Source organism: Macrobrachium rosenbergii, chromosome 12 (genome assembly GCF_040412425.1).
Source record: "Macrobrachium rosenbergii isolate ZJJX-2024 chromosome 12, ASM4041242v1, whole genome shotgun sequence".
In the NCBI taxonomy this organism is placed as follows: Eukaryota; Metazoa; Arthropoda; class Malacostraca; order Decapoda; family Palaemonidae; genus Macrobrachium; species Macrobrachium rosenbergii.
In genome coordinates this window covers 67,342,500-67,363,594 of record NC_089752.1, presented here as the reverse complement: position 1 = coordinate 67,363,594, position 21,095 = coordinate 67,342,500, and the positions used below count along the sequence as shown (strand labels likewise).

Sequence of the window (21,095 nt, the reverse complement as noted above, 5' to 3'; positions counted from 1 at the left end):
ACATTTGATCAGTTCTATAAGGAAATTGAATTTTTATTGACCTGTACCCCTAAAGGGATACACAGTTTGCGGCAAGCTCCTCCAAAAGGGATACTGTACACTGTTTGCAGCGAGTTCCCCCAAAAGGGATACACAGTTTGCGCCATTTGGTCAATTCCGTAAGGAAATTGAGTACCATCAAAGATGCCCTTGCCACAGAATGGCAATATATAAGGGACATGAAGCATGATTCTGAAAAAGTCAGTCAGTCAGTCATGTACACACCAAAGTGTAAAAGTACTACATCCTGTAACTGAAAAGTGAGTGTAGATACAAATGCCGCCCAAACAAGGTCTGATTTTAGAATTCTGACTAGAAACAACAATGGGTCAGTTTGGAATATAGCACTTCAGATCAAAAAATAATAGGGGCTCCAATACTCACCCCTGATGATACTGATAATCCTTGGTGAGATACCTCAGTGTGCACTTTCTCTCCCAATGGCAAGTGGGTAATTAATGAGAGAAAAACTATGATCGAAGTTGTAAATGTAGAATTTACAAACGGCAGCATTCCTTAATACAGAATGGTACCTGGTACCATCCTCACCAGACTTGGAGAAACCACTAACAGAAATGGTTTTCTTACCTGTGCTTATAGCATTAAAAACTAAAGAAATCACCCTTTACCAGGTCAATGAAAAATGGATCTCTACTTCCTTTTTGAATTAGACCTAAGTTGCTCACCAAGTAGCCTCGTCAGAATTTTATTATAGGCTCCGACTCCTCAGCATTATAACCTCTGCCACCTTTGCTGGAAGTTGCCACCTTAAAGCTTCCAGAACTTCCCAGGATAATTTTTGCTGTTGAGGCCAAAAGTCTTACGAGAACCCGATGGAAAGCACTCTTTGACTTCCTAGAATGGCACATGAAATTGCAAATGGAAGCATTGGAGAGCTCCATCAAATCACTCTCCAGTGTCACTGCATTGTTACATTCTAACCCCTTCTGTAAGGACCTGTTAGAGGAATCTGTTGCGGCTCAACTCGACGAGCATGCCTGCCAACAGAATTGTTCAGTGTACACTCTTCTGGAAAAAGAGGAATTCAAGAAACAAAGAACCCAAAATTTCCCTTTACCCAACCCCAAAAAAGGCTCACTTTGATAAAAAATCATATAAGCCTTCAGTCACCCCAAAATTTTCCTCAAAAAACAGTTAGGTGGTCAGAAGGAACAATTCCCTGCAAAGGGACAACAGCAACTTCAAGGCCATCCTTTTTCACAAGGTCCAAAAACCATCTCATAGGGGGAGAAAGGAAAAACAACACCTGGAATGTCTATCAAAGGCGAAGGCAGAGGAGGAGGCAGATACCAAGAGGAATTATATTGGTTGGGGGTCAGCTTCGATGACATCACAGACAATGGAAGTTTTCCCTGTGGGGGGACAGAAACTTGCGTATATGCGCCACCAAGTATGTCTCTTCGGTGTCCTCAAAAGGGACTCATCCAAAAGAAGAGTGATCCTCAACCAATCAACATTGAACAAGCACATTGTTGACCGAAAGTTTTTGATGATTACCGTTGCCGAAGTACATTAAATCATTTCAAAAAGGGGCTCGTGCAGTTTCTATGGATCTGAAAGATGCACACTGGCACATCCCTATAGCTGTTCCCTTCCGCCCCTTCCTAAGGTCCGAATAGGGAAAGATACGTACAGATTCAAAGTCATGTCCTTTCGGCTAAACATTGCCTAAAGAATATTTGTCAAACTAGCAATGGTATTCGTTCGAGAACTCAAACAAAAAGATTTAGGGGCCCACAAGAAAAGAGTGCTTGAAAAACCCAAGAGCAATGGTCAACAGACTAAAGTACAGTCAAGAGGTGTTATTATAAATTTGAAAACATCCTGCCTCACGCCCAGCAGACACTTTCAGTGGCTGGGACTGTGTTGGAATACTCCTCACGGCTTGTTGTCTCTCCCCATCATACTCAAAACAGAATAAGGCAAGTCCTCAAAGGGTTCCTTGCACAGCCCAGGGTTTCCAGATGGCAGTCAGAATGCATGATGGGCCTGCTGCAGTTCTCGTCAGTAATAGATCCAGTACATAGATTGCAACTAAGTGTGAACAAATTCTGGCTATCGTATGCAAGAAAAAAGATGCGAGACAGACCTCATCAAAGGATAAAAAGAGTTGGGGAGATACTTCGGCCTTAAATTTGGAAGGAGTCTCTGGTGAAACAGGTCACCCTGACTCCTCCATGCCTCGTTGACAGGTTGGGAGGACATTGCGAGGATTGTCAGGTGGCAGGGAGGTGATCAGCTACTCAGGAATTGTTATATCAAGTTCCTGGAGCTGATGGCTGTCTTTTTCTCTCTCAAAAAACTCAAACCTCCAGAAGAGAGAGAACATAACCACAATATCCTACATCAAGAGGTCTGGATCACATTCACCTCCTCTCAATATGGTAATGTTAGCCATCCTTCGGATGGCGCAAGCAAGGAAGTGGCACATGTCTGCAGTTCACCTCACAAGGAGTCTCATTGTAATAACACTCTCTATCAAGGAAAACGACAACCTCAACAGAGTGGATGTTGGACAACCACTCTTTTCAAATACTAGCCAACATGCTTCCACAACCGGAAGTGGACCTGTTCGCCACATACAAGAATCACAAACTCCTGATGTATGTGTCTCCAAACCTGGACAGTCAAGCAACAGCAAGAGATGCCTTCCTTAAGACTGGAACAAGGGGAGGACGAAAATTTTTCTTCCATTTTCCCAGGTTTCAAAGGTTTTGAGCAAACTTCTAACCTTCAAAGGAATAGTGTACTTAATAGCCCCAAATTGGACAAGCAGGCATTGGTTCCTATTACCTCAACAACGGACAAAAAGATCAATTCCACTGTCGTCCGCTGTTCTATCCCAGATAGTAGGAGGGAAAGTCTCTCCTTTCTAAGCCGAGACCTTCATGTATAGATTTTTAAAAATATCTATCGTAATAATTACTCACTCAACATTGCTAGGTACCTAGTGCAAAAATTACGGACTTCTATCCAGCATTACCAGTCCGTATGGAAGATATGGTTAGATTATATCTTTACTGAGAGCCCAGTTGAGATTTCTATAGAAACTATATTTTTATTATATACCCTTTTGAAGACAAATGCCTTGTGGTTACAACAGTCATGACATACAAGGCTGCATTAATGGAACCCTTGCTTTATGGATTCGGGGTCGACTCCAGTATAGAAGTTGTCACTTCCCTTCTGCAGTCTTTTGCTCTACAAAGGCCCACTCCTGGAAGGCTTCCAATTTCTTGGTCCCTGAACAAGGTGCTTAGACTTCTATCAGCCCCTCAGTTCAGTGGACCCAATACAACCACAACGCACAGGCTATAAAAGGTGATCTTCTTGATTGCATTAGCATGAGGAGCTCATACAGTATTAGTGAATTGGGCTCTCTTAGATGGGGACGATGCATCACGCAAATAGCTGACCATCAGTTATTATTGTCTCCAGGCCAAGAATATGGATCCTTTAAAAAGGAAATCCATTCTTACAAGAAAATTCAATTTAGCAGACAAGACATTACACCCAGTTCAAGCACTTAAGGTTTACCTAGAAGTCACGGCAAACACCCCAGAAGGTCCTATTTTCCTACACCCTAGCAGAAACCAACCACTCTCCCTACAAAGACTGAGAATGTTTGTAGTGTTTTCTCATTAAAAAGGGAAATCCACACTCTTTCTGTAGGTCACATGATGTTAGGAAAGTAAGTACATCTTTGGCCTTCTTCAGGAATGTCCCTTTCAAAGAAGTCTCCAGATGTATAGGGTGGTCATCAGTTAAATCATTGCCACATGACTACGCTGTGTATCAGTAGGTGGCATAGTTAGTCTTAACCCCTAGGTGCTGCGGCAGAAAACCAGGGGTCATATTGACGGTGAGTATGTTAGCTATGGCTGGGAGATGGGTGACAGTACTACAACAAAACCCAGCATGCTTAGGTAAGCCACTGTAGAACTACATCCTAAAACGTAAGTTTGTGCATAGTTTCTTGTTCCTTGGTATCAAAACCTGAAAAGTATATGGAATAAAGAATGGGACTTGAAGTCTGTGGCTTGACCTTGGACCGGAAATGTTATTTCCTTTGGGGTGTTGGGATTAAAAAGCGAGAGCTTAAGCCTTTTTTCGTCACCTGTCAATTTCTTTTGTAAAGCTCCTTGAGGACGAAACAGCGACTACACTATCAAAAAACAGGTTTTGACGTAGGAAAAACCTATTTTTGGTAGTCGCTGTTGAGTCCTCAAAACCCTCCCACTTCCCTGATGAAAAGGCATGGGATTTGGGCAAAGGGATCAACCTGCACTAACCAACAGATAGCAATGGCTCCATGGTCTTTTAACGGCCCGGTTGTAAACAAGAGGGCGGATGCGCATGCGCAATAGTCACTTCTCTTTCTTGCAGGTTATTTGACGTTGGAAAAACTGGGTTCAGCTTCGCTGAAGATAAGGAAAAGTGCCCTCTTATCTTTGAGTCCATTATATACTCCATCATGTGTTATAATGTTAATCATTACGACACAATACCTGGCCAAAAGACCAACTAGAAGAGAATTCTTTAATATTAGTTTGGTCACCATGGAGCTCTGGTAGACCATGGAAGGTAACTCCTTGAGGACTCAACAGCGACTACCAAAAATAGGTTTTTCCTACGTCAAAACCTGTTTTGTTGGCGTGTTGGCTGATGTTGGAAAATTCAGGATTAGCAAGTTTGCTACTAGTTCGATAGCTAACGCCCGTATGGCAGTCAATTCTGACCCTTAGTAACCTCTGTGTGGATCCCACGTAGGTCCCTAGATTACATCTAGGGCAATTGAACTCGTACATAACACATGAGGTCATCAAAGGGTCAAGTTTATCTTTGAATTTAAACAAACTACCCAAAGTAAGTGGATTTGTCGGGATGATATTAAATTTAATAGCTGGTGTATAATTAAATATAAGTTTTCTTAGTGCATCATAGAAATTTTGGTCATGGATCAAAGGTACACTTTCATAAAATGGAAGCTTAGGCACATTAGGTAAGGAGACTTTTGGAATAAAAACGTTATTAAGAAGTTTAAAAACATACCTGTGAAAAAGTGTTGTGGGAAAATAATTACTTGTAAAATATTGACGTAAGAAGCGGATTTCCTCGTGAAAAAACTCCCAACTAGATGTCAGAAAGAAGGCACGATGAAGTAATGTAGATAAAGAGTTTAATTTAAAGCCGTAAAAACAATGACTATAAAAATTTGAACCTAGTCCTGTAAAAGTTCTCTTCCTGTAAACTGAAGTGTTAAAATGATCATATTTTCATAAGACTAAAACATCTAAGAATGGTAGTTTATTATCACTTTCACACTCCATAGTGAAATTTGTATTGGGGTGTGCCCTATTAACCCTTGAACGCCTACTGGATGTACCATACGTCGACTAAAATTGTCTGTTGGGTGCCAAGTGGACGTATGGTACGTCGACTAAAAATGGTTTTTTTAAATATTCGCGAAAAATAATTATAGGCCTAGTTTGCGAAAAGGTTTTAAATCACGCGCTTGAGGGATGCTGGGAGTTCACGGATCACGCTGTTGTTTTGTTTATAAGCGTCACCCAGACGCCGCATGCGCCGAATTTCTTCCTTCTCACGCCAGAAAGCATCAGCGCGCATCGTCGGAGAGCGATATCTTGACGATCCGTGTTTTGCAGAACTTTGGCGAGTGTTTGCGTATTTGTGAGGCAACAGGATGTAGAATACAACAAAAAATAAATCATGCTTTTAGCTTTTACCATTTTTTGAAATATTTTCATATAAGTAATGATAAATAGAAAAAATCAACCTTCGTCAACTTTAACTCGATCGAAATGGTAAAAAAAATGCAATTGTAAGCTAAAAAAACGTACAGTCTAGTAATATTCAATCAATTTCCTTCATTTTGAAACATTTGGAAAGTCTCTAGCACAATATTTCGATTTATGGTGAATTTTTGAAAAAAACTTTTTTTTACGTCCGAGCGTTACGAATTCATGCATCATTTTGTGATAATATTTTCTCTGTGTTGCTTTAATCGTTTTACAATCTGTTATACACCAAAATCATCGCAATTTAGTGTACAATACAACTAAAAAAAAGTAACTCATTACCTTTAACCGTTTTGCTTACAGCGCGATTTGTATACAATTATATATGAGTTTTTTTTTTCGCTGTCATATATTCCAATATTTATATATGATAATGATATTTATTTTCATTTCTGATGGTTGCATACTAAACTTCAGGCAATGAGAAAAAAAGGAGCCAAAAATGAACTCTTAATCTTAAAAACTAAGCTTGCTGTGATTTTTTTAAAAAAACTTTTTCCGCTTCGGCGCTAGCTCCCGAACGCCGCCGGCATACGGGAGACGTTTTTGTAAATAGAGGCTCGGCGTTTAAGGGTTAATAAAACCAAGAAACCTTTCAGCGTCATACTTGGATTTAAAAAGAGCAAAGGTATTGTCAGCGTACCTTTTGTAGAGCAGCGGATGGTAACTCATGGGACAGGTGTCTAAAAAATGCTCCTCCAGGGAGCACAAACAATGCCTGCAAATATGGGCCCTAATGGAGAACCCATAGCCATACCATCTATTTGAGAGTAACAATTGTTATTAAAAATGAAGACAGTGTCCTTCACTGCCAGTTGCAATAGTTTCCTAAAATCAGACATTAAAATTATTAAAAAGAGAGTCAGTTTCAGGAAAGAGTTTGTTGACAATAATTTTGATAGTTTCATTCACAGGTACATTAGTAAACAAAGACTCAACATCATAACTGACCATAAAGAGGTCTGAGTCCTGGCTAAGTATGGCTTCTTTGAAGTGGAGCAAATTTTTTATATTATAATCATTTTCTATCAGGGGAGAAAGCACTAAGAAAATTTATATTTAATTATATACCAGCTATTAAATTTAATATCATCCCGACAAATCCACTTACTTTGGGTAGTTTGTTTAAATTCAAAGATAAACTTGACCCTTTGATGACCTCATGTGTTGCGTACAAGTTCAATTGCCCTAGATGTAATGTAGGGACCTATGTGGGATCCACGCAGAGGTTACTAAGGGTCAGAATTGATTGCCATGAGGGCGTTAGCTATTGAACTGGTAGCAAACTTGCTAATCCTGAATTTTCCATCATCAGGCAACACGCCAATAAATGCAAACATAACATACAATACAAAGATTTTGAAATATTGGGACGGGCACCGAATGGCAAACTATTGACAATCCAGGAGTCCTTGTCTATTAAACAACTTGTTCCCCAATTGATTACGCAGTCTTCCTCGACAACTCTTTGCCTTACGTGAGCTGTTGCCGGTCATCTCTGGTTTGTTCCTTCTGACTTTCGTCCTTCCTTCCTCTCTTGATGGTTGGTCCTGCTACAACTAGTTTTTTTCTGAGCTCGTCCCTGTGTCACCCGGTGAAATTCCTTAGTAGCACGAATTTCTAGGTATAAATATTGCTAAATATACCAGAGAAAAAAGCTATCAGGAATGCTGGGGTTACTACCCCCAGATCGAGCATCTATAATGAATATAGATGTCGGTATGGGCAAGGGTGAGTGAGGTCATCACTACCACAGAACCACACTCTGAAGACATCCCAATGGCAAAACCCCCGGAAGAGCGGAGAGCCGACCCAACTCCCGCACTCACCCGCCCGCCAATCAGCGACCCCAGCGCCATCTGAACTCATTCCTTTCTAGCACGTGATCGCTGCGATCTATTTTGATTTTCACTTGTGCTTTTCTTGGATTTTTCCCATTAATTCAGCATGGCATCGAGCAGCTTTACTGTTTCGAAGTTAAGTACCATCTTCTTTTGGGGTTTTTATGATAAGTCTGGCTGTTTAAGCCCGTATACATAAATTATACGTGGTTTTTGTTTGTTTGGGTCACTGCGGCGTCCCTCTTGGCAGCCATACCGACCTCGAGGTATACCCATTCGGCTTGTTCTGTTTGGGTTTCTTTTGGTCGTTTACACTGTTTATCTTTAATTCCCCATCAGGGAGCATCCTGGCGGCGTTCTCTCGCGGTGTGTCTTTAGGTCTCCTTTAATTTTGTTCTTTACGAGTTTCCTCTCATAGGGGTTCTTTCGACTGTTTAAGGTATCCGAAGTTTTCACTCGTTAGTTTTCTCCCCAGGATGTTTCCCTTTCTGTAAAGTGTGATATAAAAATTTTTTTCACTATATGTGCTTGATGACGTGAAAATTATAATAATTCACCCGTACGTGGCGTCAGGTTCGGCCTGTTGACTGTTTACATTCTGTCGCCTCGTTTGGTTAGGCTATGCCTAGCACAAGCGTATATTTTTGGTTTATTTGATGATTATTTGATGGTTATTAATTTTTACTTTGGTTAACATACTATATCCTTAGCGGGGTGTTAGCCTAGTCCTTTCACTAATGAATGAACTAGGCTACCTCTTTACCCTTTGCTTTCCTAACCTCCTGCTCTCCCGTATTTCGCTTGAGAGGGTAGGAGGGGGAGGGAGTCAGGTCGAGGGAGTTTCTGTTGTTGTTCCATCCGCCTACCGCTTGTTTGGGTGGCTGAAGTTGAGACCCCATTTCCCCCCCCCTCTATCACCAGTGGGGGAAGAGGATTTTATTTAGGAGATCTTCATGCTTCACACAACCCCTTACTCTAGTCGGTTAAGGTTGGCCTTCGACACAGGAATTTCTCTCCCTGTTCTTTCCTCCCCTTCCCTTCTCTCTCCTCCTTGTCACCTAGGCTATGCCGACTAGGAGGGTGAGAGCGTAATGTGGTTTGGTATTGTACTACCCCCCCCTTCTCCTTCCCCGGTACTTGTAGTGGGTCACGGTCTCCCCATATACCTTACGGGGTTACAGTTGAGCGGAGAGTATTCCCCCAGTCTCCTGTTCTTATTCTCCGGACCCTCTCCTACTAGTACTATCCCCGTTCCTTCCTGAGGTTCTAGTTTTTGTCATATCCTCGCGTGCGAGACGTCGGGCTTACGATGGTCACCCCGAGGTAGACAGGCCTATCTCTAGTTGACGGACACGCTCCCTCCTGGGATCGGTCCTGCCGGCATTTACTTGAACAAGTGTTTCGTTGATTCGCTCTCTCCGGATCGAGAGGGTTTCCGACCACTTTCAGGGCTCAGTTTCCGCCATCCCCGGCCCTCCCGTTGCTCCGCCAGGCTAATGCTTCAGCATGTTGCGTCTTTATGGATAGGTTTGACTGGCTTTTCCACCTGACCATATTATGATCAGCTGTGATGTACTGCCTTGCCTTCCTACTGGACTCTAGCTTCAGAGGCTCGGGATCCCGGAGGGGTTGTGCCGGAACCCGGGGGTCTATGATTTTTTATTCTTATTATGTCGTTAACCAATTATTTGTACATCACTTTATCTGTTATACTAGTTTACCCCAGCGGCCTCATATATCCCGCCGCTAGACTCAAAAGTCATGACTAGTTTATCTATTTCGTACCATGAGTTCAGTGATCCTATCTTTGAGTTCAACTGTATTATCTCTGGCGTCCCTCGAGATAGAGTGTCCTGTCTGGCTCAGTAATATTGTTCCGCCGGAGTATTCTGGCGGTATGGTACGAAAAACTTAAACCTGTAGTTTAAGTTATCTTAGATGAGTAGGTTCATACTTTATGATCTTTTTCATCCCACCGGAGTGCTCCGGTAGCATGGTATGAAATTACTTAGTACCTACTTTAGTTTAAGGTATCTTAGATTAGTAGGTTCATATACTCTTCACACTTACAGACTGTTCGTTGTGAGGAGCCCGGGTGCACTGCTATCCTGCACCAGCCCTACGGGCACGTGGTATGCCGCGCCCACGCTGGCTGTGCGGTGCACTTAGACGACCTGATCGTGTGGCACCCGGATGGCTGTGAGGTTTGCTTCGCGTTCTACGGGTGTGTCCAGGACGAGTCGGTAAGCCAATTCTTCTTGTTTCGCCCCTCCGGGGCTCTTACATTTAATGTCAAATAGTTTTCTGGTTTATACTGAGCTTACCATTATATAACCGGCCTCTGATACTCCCCCTCTTTTCCAGGCCGATGAATCCTCCCGTAAGGATGCCCTCGAGTCCCTCCGTGCCTGGGTGGCTGGGTTCGGTAGGAACGTTCCGTCGGGGAAACCGTATGTTCTTGACGAAAATCTCAGGAACATACTTTACCCCGGCGCCCGGATTGCTGCGGCTGTTCCCCGAGGTGGCTGCCCTATCATCGAGCAAATCCGGGTAGAGACCCAGCCAATCCAGGACGATTCCTTGTATGAGGATGTTTCGGGGGATGTCGCCGTGTTGGATCTCGACCTGGAACCGATGAATACGGAACAGGACCAGGAGGTAGGTAGGGAGGTAAGTGAGGCAGTGGGGGCGGGCACCCTCTTTGACTCCCCTTCATCATCCGTGTCTTCCTTTCAGGGATTTCATAAATCTTCTCTCTTGAGGGACAGAACACAATCTACTGTCCCCAAGCTGAAGAAGTAGTGGAAGGCGAAAGGCTATAAGTCTTCGTCTTCCCGCAAAGCATCCCCCTTTCCCTCGTCAAAGCCCCAGGACGCTGGTCCGGTGGCCTCCGGGAGTAAACCGAGTACCTCGGGCAGAGTGGCGTGTAAGAAAGTGGCCAAACCTAGCCCTCCTCGCCAGCCTGCCTTTGACCCTGAGGCGTTTGCGGGGATGCTTCTAGAGAGGTTCTCTACAGAGGTAGAGGCAAAGCTGAGTAAGCTCACGGAGAGGCTTCAGAGCCAGGAGACTATGATCTCCAATATAGTACGTTCCGGGGGGACTGGGGTACACTATCCCATCCCAGACGCCTCCGCCCTCCCTCCGTTCGACAAAGGGAACCCGTGGCGTTTTGCCCTTCATGCTCCCCGGCATGAAGATACCTTAACGATAGAAGGTTTAGGCACTCGCAGACTGGAGGAACTGGAATTCTTCCCTCCAGATCTTCTGCCTCCGCTACCCAGGCTTCGCTAGGCTGACAGAAGAAGCCTGGGTACGCTCTGACAAGGTCCCTAAGGAGACAGTGATCTTCCCTAGAGACCAGGCGCAATCGGCTCTGATGAGCACTTTCTCAGAGTGGCAAGCGGAGAACACCAAGTTGACCCCCTTCAAGGGCAACTTCACCATGTTCTCCCTTGGGGATAAACTCCCAACCCTCTGCTTGACTAAGGTAGCTCTTGCGACTGCTCAAGCATGTTGTGAAGGCAAACCTTTGCCCCAACTTCGAGAGACGGACCCCACATCTCTCATCTTCCCCGGGGGTGATGTTTTCTGGAAGGATGCTCCGGCCACGTTTACTTCTGGTAAACTGGACGCAGATTGCGCTTCCAACCAGTTTAGTGAGCAGCTTCCCAAGCTGCCGGAAGCTCTCCTGAAAGCTGAGTTCGAGGCACGGTGTCGCCTGAGTCGGTCTCTGAACTCGCTATGCCTGGCGGAGGCAACTGCCGTCTCGTTCTCCGAGGAGTCGCTGTTCCAGGTCTTGATGAAATCCTTGTTAGCGGGATTCCAGTCAGACCTGTTTGACTTCATGGTGGCGCGGCTGAATTGCTGCAAGTTCATTTTCACTGACGCTACCATTCGACATGAGTCTAACAAGCTCATGAAGAGTTCCTTCTGGGGAGCCAATCTGTTCCCAGAAGACAAAGTCACTACTGTCCTGGCGGAGGCAACCAGGGCTAATCAAAGTCTGCGCTCCCGGTGGGGTATTCCGGCCTTTAAGCGAAAGACCCCAGAGTCCGGCGGCTCCCAATATAGATCGGGAAAGAGGTACAGGAGGCATAGAAGGCAGCAGCTTCAGCCTGTTGTTCAGGCGGTACACCTGTCTCGGCGGTGAGCCAACCCTCGACCTCCAAAGCTCAACCTCAACAGTTTGTGCTGGTTCAGCCAGCTCAACACTCCCTTGCTACTCCTTCTTATGTGTCGTCTCCGGCATATAACCCTTCATATGAGGGTCGGGGGGCGTTTCATGGCCTTAACAGGAGTGCAAGGGGAGGTAGAGCTAGAGCCTCCTATAGAGGTAAGGCTGCCCTACGGTCCCTCTCCCGGGGAAGAGGAGGCCGCGGTAGAGGTAGTAAACCCGCCCCACCCCAGTGAGATCAGCCAGGTGGGTGGGAGACTATACTGGTTCAGAAACCAGTGGACCTTCAGTCCTTGGGCACACAGTATAGTGTCCAAAGGTCTAGGTTGGAGCTGGATCAAGGGCCCTCCTCCCTTGACCAGATTTCACCAACCTTCCTCCAAAGTTCTACAGGACTTTGTGACGGAACTGCTCGAAAAGAGAGCAATAAAGAAAGTGAGACACCTCAAATTCCAAGGCAGGCTGTTTACTGTTCCCAAAAAAGACTCCAGTCAACAAAGAGTAGTTCTGGATCTATCGCGTCTAAATCATTACATACGATGCGACAAATTTCGCATGCTTACAGTTGCGCAGGTACGGACTCTACTTCCGCGTGGAGCCGTCACCACCTCTATCGATCTTTCAGACGCATACTATCACGTCCCGATTGCGCGGAACTTCTCTCCCTTCCTGGGTTTCAGACTGGGGAAACAGGCCTACTCCTTCAAGGTAATGCCTTTCGGGCTCAACATAGCTCCCAGGATATTCACAAAACTAGCAGACACAGTAGTTCAGCAGTTGCGGTCCCGGGGGATATCGTTAGCAGCGCGCACCTGACAATTGGATAATCTGGGCTCCAACCGTCGAGGAATGCCGGAGTGCTACGACCACGGTGATCGATTTTCTGGAGTCCCTAGGCTTCAAATTGAACAGGGGGAAATCCCACCTAACTCCGGAGGCTCGGTTCCAGTGGCTGGGTATCCAGTGGGACCTAACCTCGTACAAACTTTCTCTTCCATCGACCAAACGGAAGGAAATAGCTGCAGCTACCAGAAAGTTTCTGAATTACAGGAAAGTCTCCCGCCGGACACAAGAAAGAATCCTGGATTCTCTTCAGTTCGCCTCTGTAACAGACCTGCTCCTGAAAGCGAGATTAAAAGACATAAACAGAGTGTGGCGGAGACGAGCCAACGTCAGGCTCAGGGACAGGGTCTCATCAATTCCACAAATCTTAAAGAAAAGGCTCCGCCCATGGTCCACAGTCAAGGGCCTCTCAAAGTCAGTCCCTCTTCAGTTTCCTCCTCCAGCTCTGGTAATCCACACAGACGCTTCATTAAGCGGCTCGGGAGGATACTCACCAAAACAAAAAGTACAAGGGACATGGTCTACAATGTTCCAACAGTTTCATATAAACACTTTAGAAGCAATGGCAGTGTTTCTTACCTTGAAAAAGCTTCGTCCCGCCAACCAGATTCACATCAGGCTGGTGTTGGACAGCGCCGTAGTAGTACATTGCATAAACAGGGGAGGTTCCAAATCGAGCCAGATAAACCAGGTGATGTTAGCCATCTTCTCCCTAGCGAACAAACACAGCTGGCATTTGTCAGCTACCCATCTGGCGGGAGTAAGGAACGTGGTGGCGGATTCCCTATCCAGATCGACTCCGCTGGAGCCAGAATGGTCCCTGGACAAGGACTCCTTCATCTGGATCTGCCATCGTGTTCCGGGACTTCAAGTGGATCTATTTGCCACGGAAAACAATCACAAACTCCCTTGTTATGTGGCTCCCAACCTAGATCCTCAAGCTTACACCACGGATGCAATGTCCATAGATTGGAGCAGTTGGGGGAAAATTTATGTTTCCCCAATAAACATGCTAATGAAAGTCTTACACAAACTCAGGTCATTCAAAGGTCAAGTAGCCCTAGTAGCCCCGAATTGGCCAAAGAGCAACTGGTTCCCTCTTCTCTTGGAACTCAAGTTGCGGTGTCGTCAGATACCCAGACCCAGGCTGACTCAAACAGTACAAACAAGGACTGTGTCAGCTTCCTCAAAAGTTCTGAACGCTCTGGCTTTATGGACTTTATGAAATTTGCCGCCCAAAGGGGGGCAAATATTGACCCTGTTAATACTCTATTTATTGAATCTGATAAGAAAGATTCTACTTTCAGACAGTATGACTCAGCAGTCAAAAAATTGGCATCTTTTCTGAAGGCATCTGAAGCTCAAACTATGACCACTAATTTAGCAATAACCTTCTTTAGATCATTGTTTGAAAAAGGCCTAGCCCCGGCCACTATTACAACAGCAAAATCAGCTTTGAAAAAGGTGTTTTTGTATGGCTTCAAGATTGACCTAACAGACTCATACTTTTCTTCCATCCCTAGACCATGTGCTCGTTTAAGGCCGGTAACACGTCCTCATTCGGTTACCTGGTTCCTTAATGACGTTCTAAAATTAGCTTCAGATATTAATTACGCCCAATGCTCTTATCTAAATCTGTTAAGGAAGACTTCATTCCTGATTAGTTTAGCTTCAGGTGCCAGAATCTCAGAACTGTTTGCTCTCTCTAGAGGTGTCGATCACATAGATTTCCTCCCGTCAGGAGAAGTCCTGCTTTCCCCAGATCAAAGATTCCTAGCGAAAAATGAAGACCCTCAAGATAGATGGCCCCTTGGAAGGTGGTTCCTCTTCCACAAGACCTGTCTTTATGCCCAGTCGCTACCTTGAGGGCTTATTTGCATAGAACTTCTCAGTGTTTGTCTGGTCCTCTTTTTATCAGGGAAAAAGGTGGAAAACTTTCTTTAAAGGCTATAAGACAGCAAATCCTATATTTTATTAAACAGGCTAATCCGGATTCAGTTCCCAAGGTTCATGATATCCGAGCGGTAGCTACCTCTACCAATTATTTTCATAATATGGATTTTGCTGAATTGACAAAATACATGGGGTGGAAATCTCCATTAGTGTTTAAACGCCACTACCTAAAATCACTTGAAGCTCTGAAATTTCCCACGGTGGTTGTAGGGAGTGTCATCCCCCCACCTTAATATTATCCTTTAACCTTGTCCTTTTCCCCCCCGCCCGCCTGCCTCATTTATTTACCCTGCCAAATTTCGTGGGCCAATCATACCTCACTGCCTGGCTCCTCAATTTACTTGATATTTGGAACTGTTAGCTTTAACATTATGTTTACTGTGATTGTGTTTTGATATGTACTATTTTATAGATTTAAGTCCTGAGGTACCTCTACATTTTTTGTATTATCTATTTTGTACTCTTTTTCATATTTTCTACTATAGATTTAAGTTTTCATGTTAATTTATTTGATTACATAGACTTTACATGTCCATTATTATAATTTCTTTATTGTGAAATTTTGAATAAGTCATAAGATATAATTAAACTTATTCTCTTATAGTACGCATTTTTATACATGATCACCTTAAATATTTATTTTCTTAAATCTTCACAGTCTTGGTGTGGTTCTCTGTTACAATTTCACCGGGTGACACAGGGACAAGCTCAGAAAAGGGATTTTGACAAAGGAAAAATCTATTTCTGAGTGAGGCCCTGTGTCACCCGGTAACCCTCCCAGGTTCTAGCTTCCCCCCCTGCATGGGCATACCAAGCCTGGGGATAGTGCTAGCCTGGAATGAGTTCAGATGGTGCTGGGGTTGCTGTTTGGCAGGCGGGTGAGTGCGGGAGTTGGGTCGGCTCTCCGCTCTTCCGGGGGTTTTGCCATTGGGATGTCTTCAGAGTGTGGTTCTGTGGTAGTGATGACCTCACTCACCCTTGCCCATACCGACATCTATTTTCATTATAGATGCTCGATCTGGGGGTAGTAACCCCAGCATTCCTGATAGCTTTTTTCTCTGGTATATTTAGCAATATTTATACCTAGAAATTCGTGTTACTAAGGAATTTCACTGGGTGACACAGGGCCTCACTCAGAAATAGATTTTTCCTTTGTCAAAATCCCTTAATTTTGCTATATATGATGTATTATGTCTTGTATTTGTATTTTATTGCTTTTAATGTTAATTTTATTGTTTTTGTTTTATCTTTATAGCTTGAAAATTAAACTTTTGTGTTTTGAAACGTCACAATAAATGTATTTTATGGACAACCTAAGATGTACTTCCTCCTTCAACCATTTTCTATTGTTTGAGTTACCAGTAACCACCACAACTTAGAATGTAATATATATATATATATATATATATATATATATATATATATATATATATATATATATATATATATATATATATGTGTGTGTGTGTGTGTGTGTGTGTGTGTATATGTATGTATATATATATATATATATATATATATATATATATATATATATATATATATATATATATATATATATATATATATATATATCATATATTATATATATATATATATATATATATATATATATATATATATATATATATATATATATATATATATATATATATGTAGAATCTACTGGTCACTTTTTACCAGACACATATGTAATTCTAATAAACAATGCCCTTTAATTTCTCGATTTATTCTTTACGCTTTTCTGGATATGCTTATGTAACTGTAATTTAAAAATATCCAGACGGAGTTTCTTCGGTTATGTGAATAACGGTCGCGAATCGAACCAGCGTTACCATATTCACAAGGAGGTCACATAGCCAGGTCGAAAATTGACCTCCTTGTGAATATGGTAACGCTTGAATCTGATTCTCAATGCTTCCACCTATTCACAGGCTCTTCAGTTTCTTCCGTCTGGATATTTTCGGTTGTAGTTACAAGCATATCCAAAAAAGCTGTAAGAATTCGAGAAGTTAAGAGGGCATTGTGGCTATTAGAATTACATATATATATATATATATATATATATATATATATATATATATATATATATATATATATATATATATATATATATATATATATATATAATATATATATATATATATATAAAATATATATATATATATATATACACACATATACATATACACACACACACACCCCTGCAAATAGCTGAAATCCGTGAATACTTAAAACCCCTCTAAAAACACTTAGAACTGCCCATTTTGATAGTTTAAACACAGAAAAAACCTGTAAAAATGCATATACCTGAGTATTTTAATAGTTTTATCACAAAAAGTGCATTTATACATGAAAATTATATGAAAATACAGTAATTAGTGAATATTTCTCAGTGAAAAATACCACGAATGGGCGAATTTTCCGCGAATAATACTAGATATGTTCCACAGAGAAACCCGCGAATCATGAGAACGCGAATACGAGAGGTTTACTGTATATACACATACACGTACATATACAGTTGACCCCGCCTATTCGCAATTCAGGATTTTTCTGTGGAATTTATCACCGAATTATTCACAAAAAATTTGGTAATTCACAGATTTTTTTGTTGAGAAATATAGATTAATTACTGTATTTTCATGTTATTTTCATGACTAAATATATTTTTTATGATAAATTATATATTAATTTTCAAACATTAACATTAATGTAAACACGGCAAACTATCAATAAAATGTATTCTTTTTTTCAGTGCCTATTAAATATTAAGGTACTGTATACAGTAAACCCCCGTATTCGCAGGGGATGCATACCACACACCCCCGCGAATAGCCAGAATCCGCGAATACTTAAAACCCCTCTAAAAACACTTAGAACTGCCTATTTTGATAGTTCAAACAAAAAAAAAACTCTAGAAATGCTTATACCTGAGTATTTCAATAGTTTTATCACAAAAAGTGCATTTAGTCATGAAAATGATATGAAAATACAGTAATTAGTGAATATTTCTCAGTGAAAAATACCATGAATGGGTGAATTTTCTGCGAATAATGTTTATATATGTTCCTTGGAGAAATCTGCAAATAGGTGAGAACAAGAATACCGGGGTTTACTGTACAGTACTTAACTACCCAGTGTTTCCCCATGTACTGTACAAAGAAAACCGTATGAGAGAAAATAGATGTACTTGAAAATAGGGGTCACTTGAATAGTTTTCACACTTAGCTGTAAGCCATATATTTTTAAGGTTAATGTTGTAATATGTTTTTGAGATGAAATTAAAGTGTTTTAGATGATAGTGTAAGGTATATTCTGTGTAGGATGATAGTTTAAGGTATACATTTGGTGTCTGAACTATTAAAATAAGCAGTTATAAACGTGTTTAGAAAGGGGTCTGGCTTTTTAACTATTTAAATAGCCAGTTATCAGCATTTTTAGAGGGGGATGTCAAGTATTCACAGATTTTAGCTATTCTCATAGTGAGTTTGTGGTCCCTATCCCTGGGAAAACTGGGGTTGATTATATCTGTGTGTGTGTGTGTGTGTATATGTATATATATATATATATATATATATATATATATATATATATATATATATATATATATATATATATATATATATATATATATATATATATATATATATATATATATATATATATATATATAATTTCATCAGCTAATGAAAGGAATCATGTGAGCAAATAGCAGTGTAAGTAATAAAATATTTCACTATTTTTATTTTGATCTTATCTTGTGATGTAGTAACAGCAATGATGAGACTTATCTTGCTTTAATCCTTTTTTTATTTCTTGGTACTGGTAGAAAGCAGTTCATATTTTAAACTATTTTCATTTGCTGTTGGTTCTCAGTGATCACCATGGGTAACTGCATTATCAGCATTAAAAGGATCCTTTCTCTAGCAAAGGTGTACCCATATTTATTTTAATTTTTCATTCTTAGGGAACAGTGGAAACTAATGTTATCCCCCCCTTTTTTTTTACATTCAGTGAACCACTCTACACCCCACACTATTTTGTAATTTTATTAAATGACAGCAATCCACTACAGTAACATAAAAGACCTGTTGATTTGTTAAGAAATAAGGAAGAACAAAGTATTACTACTAATCACCAGCCTAGTTTGTAAGCAAATGAAGAGTCAGTAGCCTGACTTAAGATAACAAGGTTCAGTGTTAGATACTGACGCCATAACACCAGATGTGCAGGTAGCAAACACTTTTATGCACCTCCTGGGGTTGACCTCCCTTAACTTTGATCCTTATTATATACCTTCAGCATGCCAAGGTTAAGGAATAAGCAAACTGATCTTATAGTGTGCAGTTATACACAAGTAATATAAGAGAATTGTGTTTATGAAACGGGAAGTCCATACTGTATATAGTCCTGTGACATTGCTTAAAAAAGTTAACAGAAGTTGTTATAACAACATTCAGTCGTAAAAGGAATATTTGTGTATTTCAGAGGTTATTGTAGGAGTGAATAAATATCGACTGGAGAAAGAAGAAACTGTTGATGTTCTCATGATTGATAATCATGAGGTTCGGTCGAAACAGATCAGTAAACTTGAAAAGGTGGGTGTACATGTAGTAAAATTAGCATTTTACTTGTATAAAGCCACAAGTTCTCACAGTTACCATTTCTACTGTTCTTCAGCCTTATATTTCATGTAGTTGTATGTATGAAAAAATGTAGTCCTCAGCAACGTATTGTACTCTACAGTGTTGTAGTCGTTCATTTATTCACATTGTTAGAAACAAAAAGATTTAAACAAATAAACCCAGTATTGTCAGATCACTCTGCTTATTAAGTTGCTTTCTGAAATGATCTGCAGTTTTATTCTTTCCTGGTACAATCATGCTCAGATGTGATGCAACTTGAATCTTGATGTATTTTCCAAAATCTGGCTCAAGGTAGTGGTTATCAAGTAGTAGTAAACTTTTTTTTTTTTTTTTTCAATGTCATGCATATTGATTTGTTTACAGGTCCACAGCTAACACTAGTTTCTTTATGGGTGTATAAATATGATCTCTTTTTAAGCATTGCTATAATTCGTAATCTGTGTCAATGCCAGCGTGCTTAACTTGCTGCTCAAAGTGGTCATTGTAACCATCTCTGCAAAATGTAACAGTAGGCTTAATAAGCTCACAAGTCATAGCAAAATTTTCAAAATAGGAATATGAATTACAAAAAGTTTGCTTTGACTTTTGAAGTTTTAGGCTATGTTCAAAATGCTTGTATGTTGCAAAATGATTTAGAGGCTTAACAAAAATATCTAAGGCTCCTGAGATGCAATCCTGTTTACTAAAGGATTTATTTTTAGAGACTACCTGTTCTTTGAAGAATAAAAGATGGTGATTTTAATGATATTGAGAAGATAGCTACTAATCTGAATATTTATTATTATTGATTCCAAGGCCTATGCAACACTTTTTTTTATTAACTGACTAAGAATGCTATTTTCTTGAAATTCCTTCTGCTGTTGGTGTATAATTGATTCATTCATAAGGTAACTTGAAGTGTAAGAATTTGTAGATAACTTCATGTGCTTTCTGGTCAGAAATTGTTAATATGGAAATGTGAATGCTAATTGTAATGTGTTTTTAGCAAATAAAGAAGACTAACACGCCAAGGCCTAGGAACAAAATCTTGGCGTTAACAAAAGTGTAATTGCACAGGCGAATATTTGCTAGTAAACCATTATTTTTTAAGTGGTTAAGAAATATAAGAATAATTTTATCTCTTATGAAAATGCAAATATTATTATAGCAAATATTCCTTACCTTAAAGGAGCTTCTTCCTCCCAAGAAGATTCATATAAGGCTGGTTCTGGACAGCGCCACGATAGTCCACTGCATAAACAGGGGAGGTTCAAAATCCAGCCGGATCAACCAGGTAATGATTGCACTTTTCTCCTTGGCGTGCAAGAACAAGTGGCACCTGTCTGCCACTCATCTTGCAGGGGTCCGGAACGTCGTGGCGGATTCTCTATCGAGGACAACTCCCCTCGAGTTGGAGTGGTCCCTAGACAGGGTCTCGTTCAATTGGGTCTGCAACCAAGTTCCGGGCCTGGAGGTAGATTTGTTCGCAACCAAGCTCAACAACAAGCTTCCTCATTACGTAGCTCCCAATCTGGACCCTCAAGCTCTTTCCACGGACGCAATGTCATTGGATTGGAACAGATGGAAGAAGATTTATCTGTTCCTCCAGTAAACTTGTTGTTAAAGGTCCTTCACAAGGTCAGGACATTCAAAGGGTCAAGTAGCTCTAGTGGCTCCCTACTGGCCAAAGAGCAACTGGTTTCCACTTCTGTTGGAACTGAAACTTCGCCACATCAAATCCCCAGTCCGAAACTAACACAAGTAGTACAAACTCAGA

General features: G+C 41.2%; 1 protein-coding gene across 1 annotated transcript in view; it reads left to right on the top strand.

Moving 5' to 3' along the window:
* The window catches only part of LOC136843714 (methylmalonyl-CoA mutase, mitochondrial-like), a 418,104-nt gene that overhangs the window by 260,018 nt on the left and 136,991 nt on the right, over positions 1-21,095 (top strand). Inside the window, exon 11 of the mRNA XM_067112308.1 lies at positions 19,182-19,291. Within this exon, the coding sequence (XP_066968409.1) occupies positions 19,182-19,291 (110 nt within the window). The remainder of the gene's footprint in view (positions 1-19,181; positions 19,292-21,095) is intronic.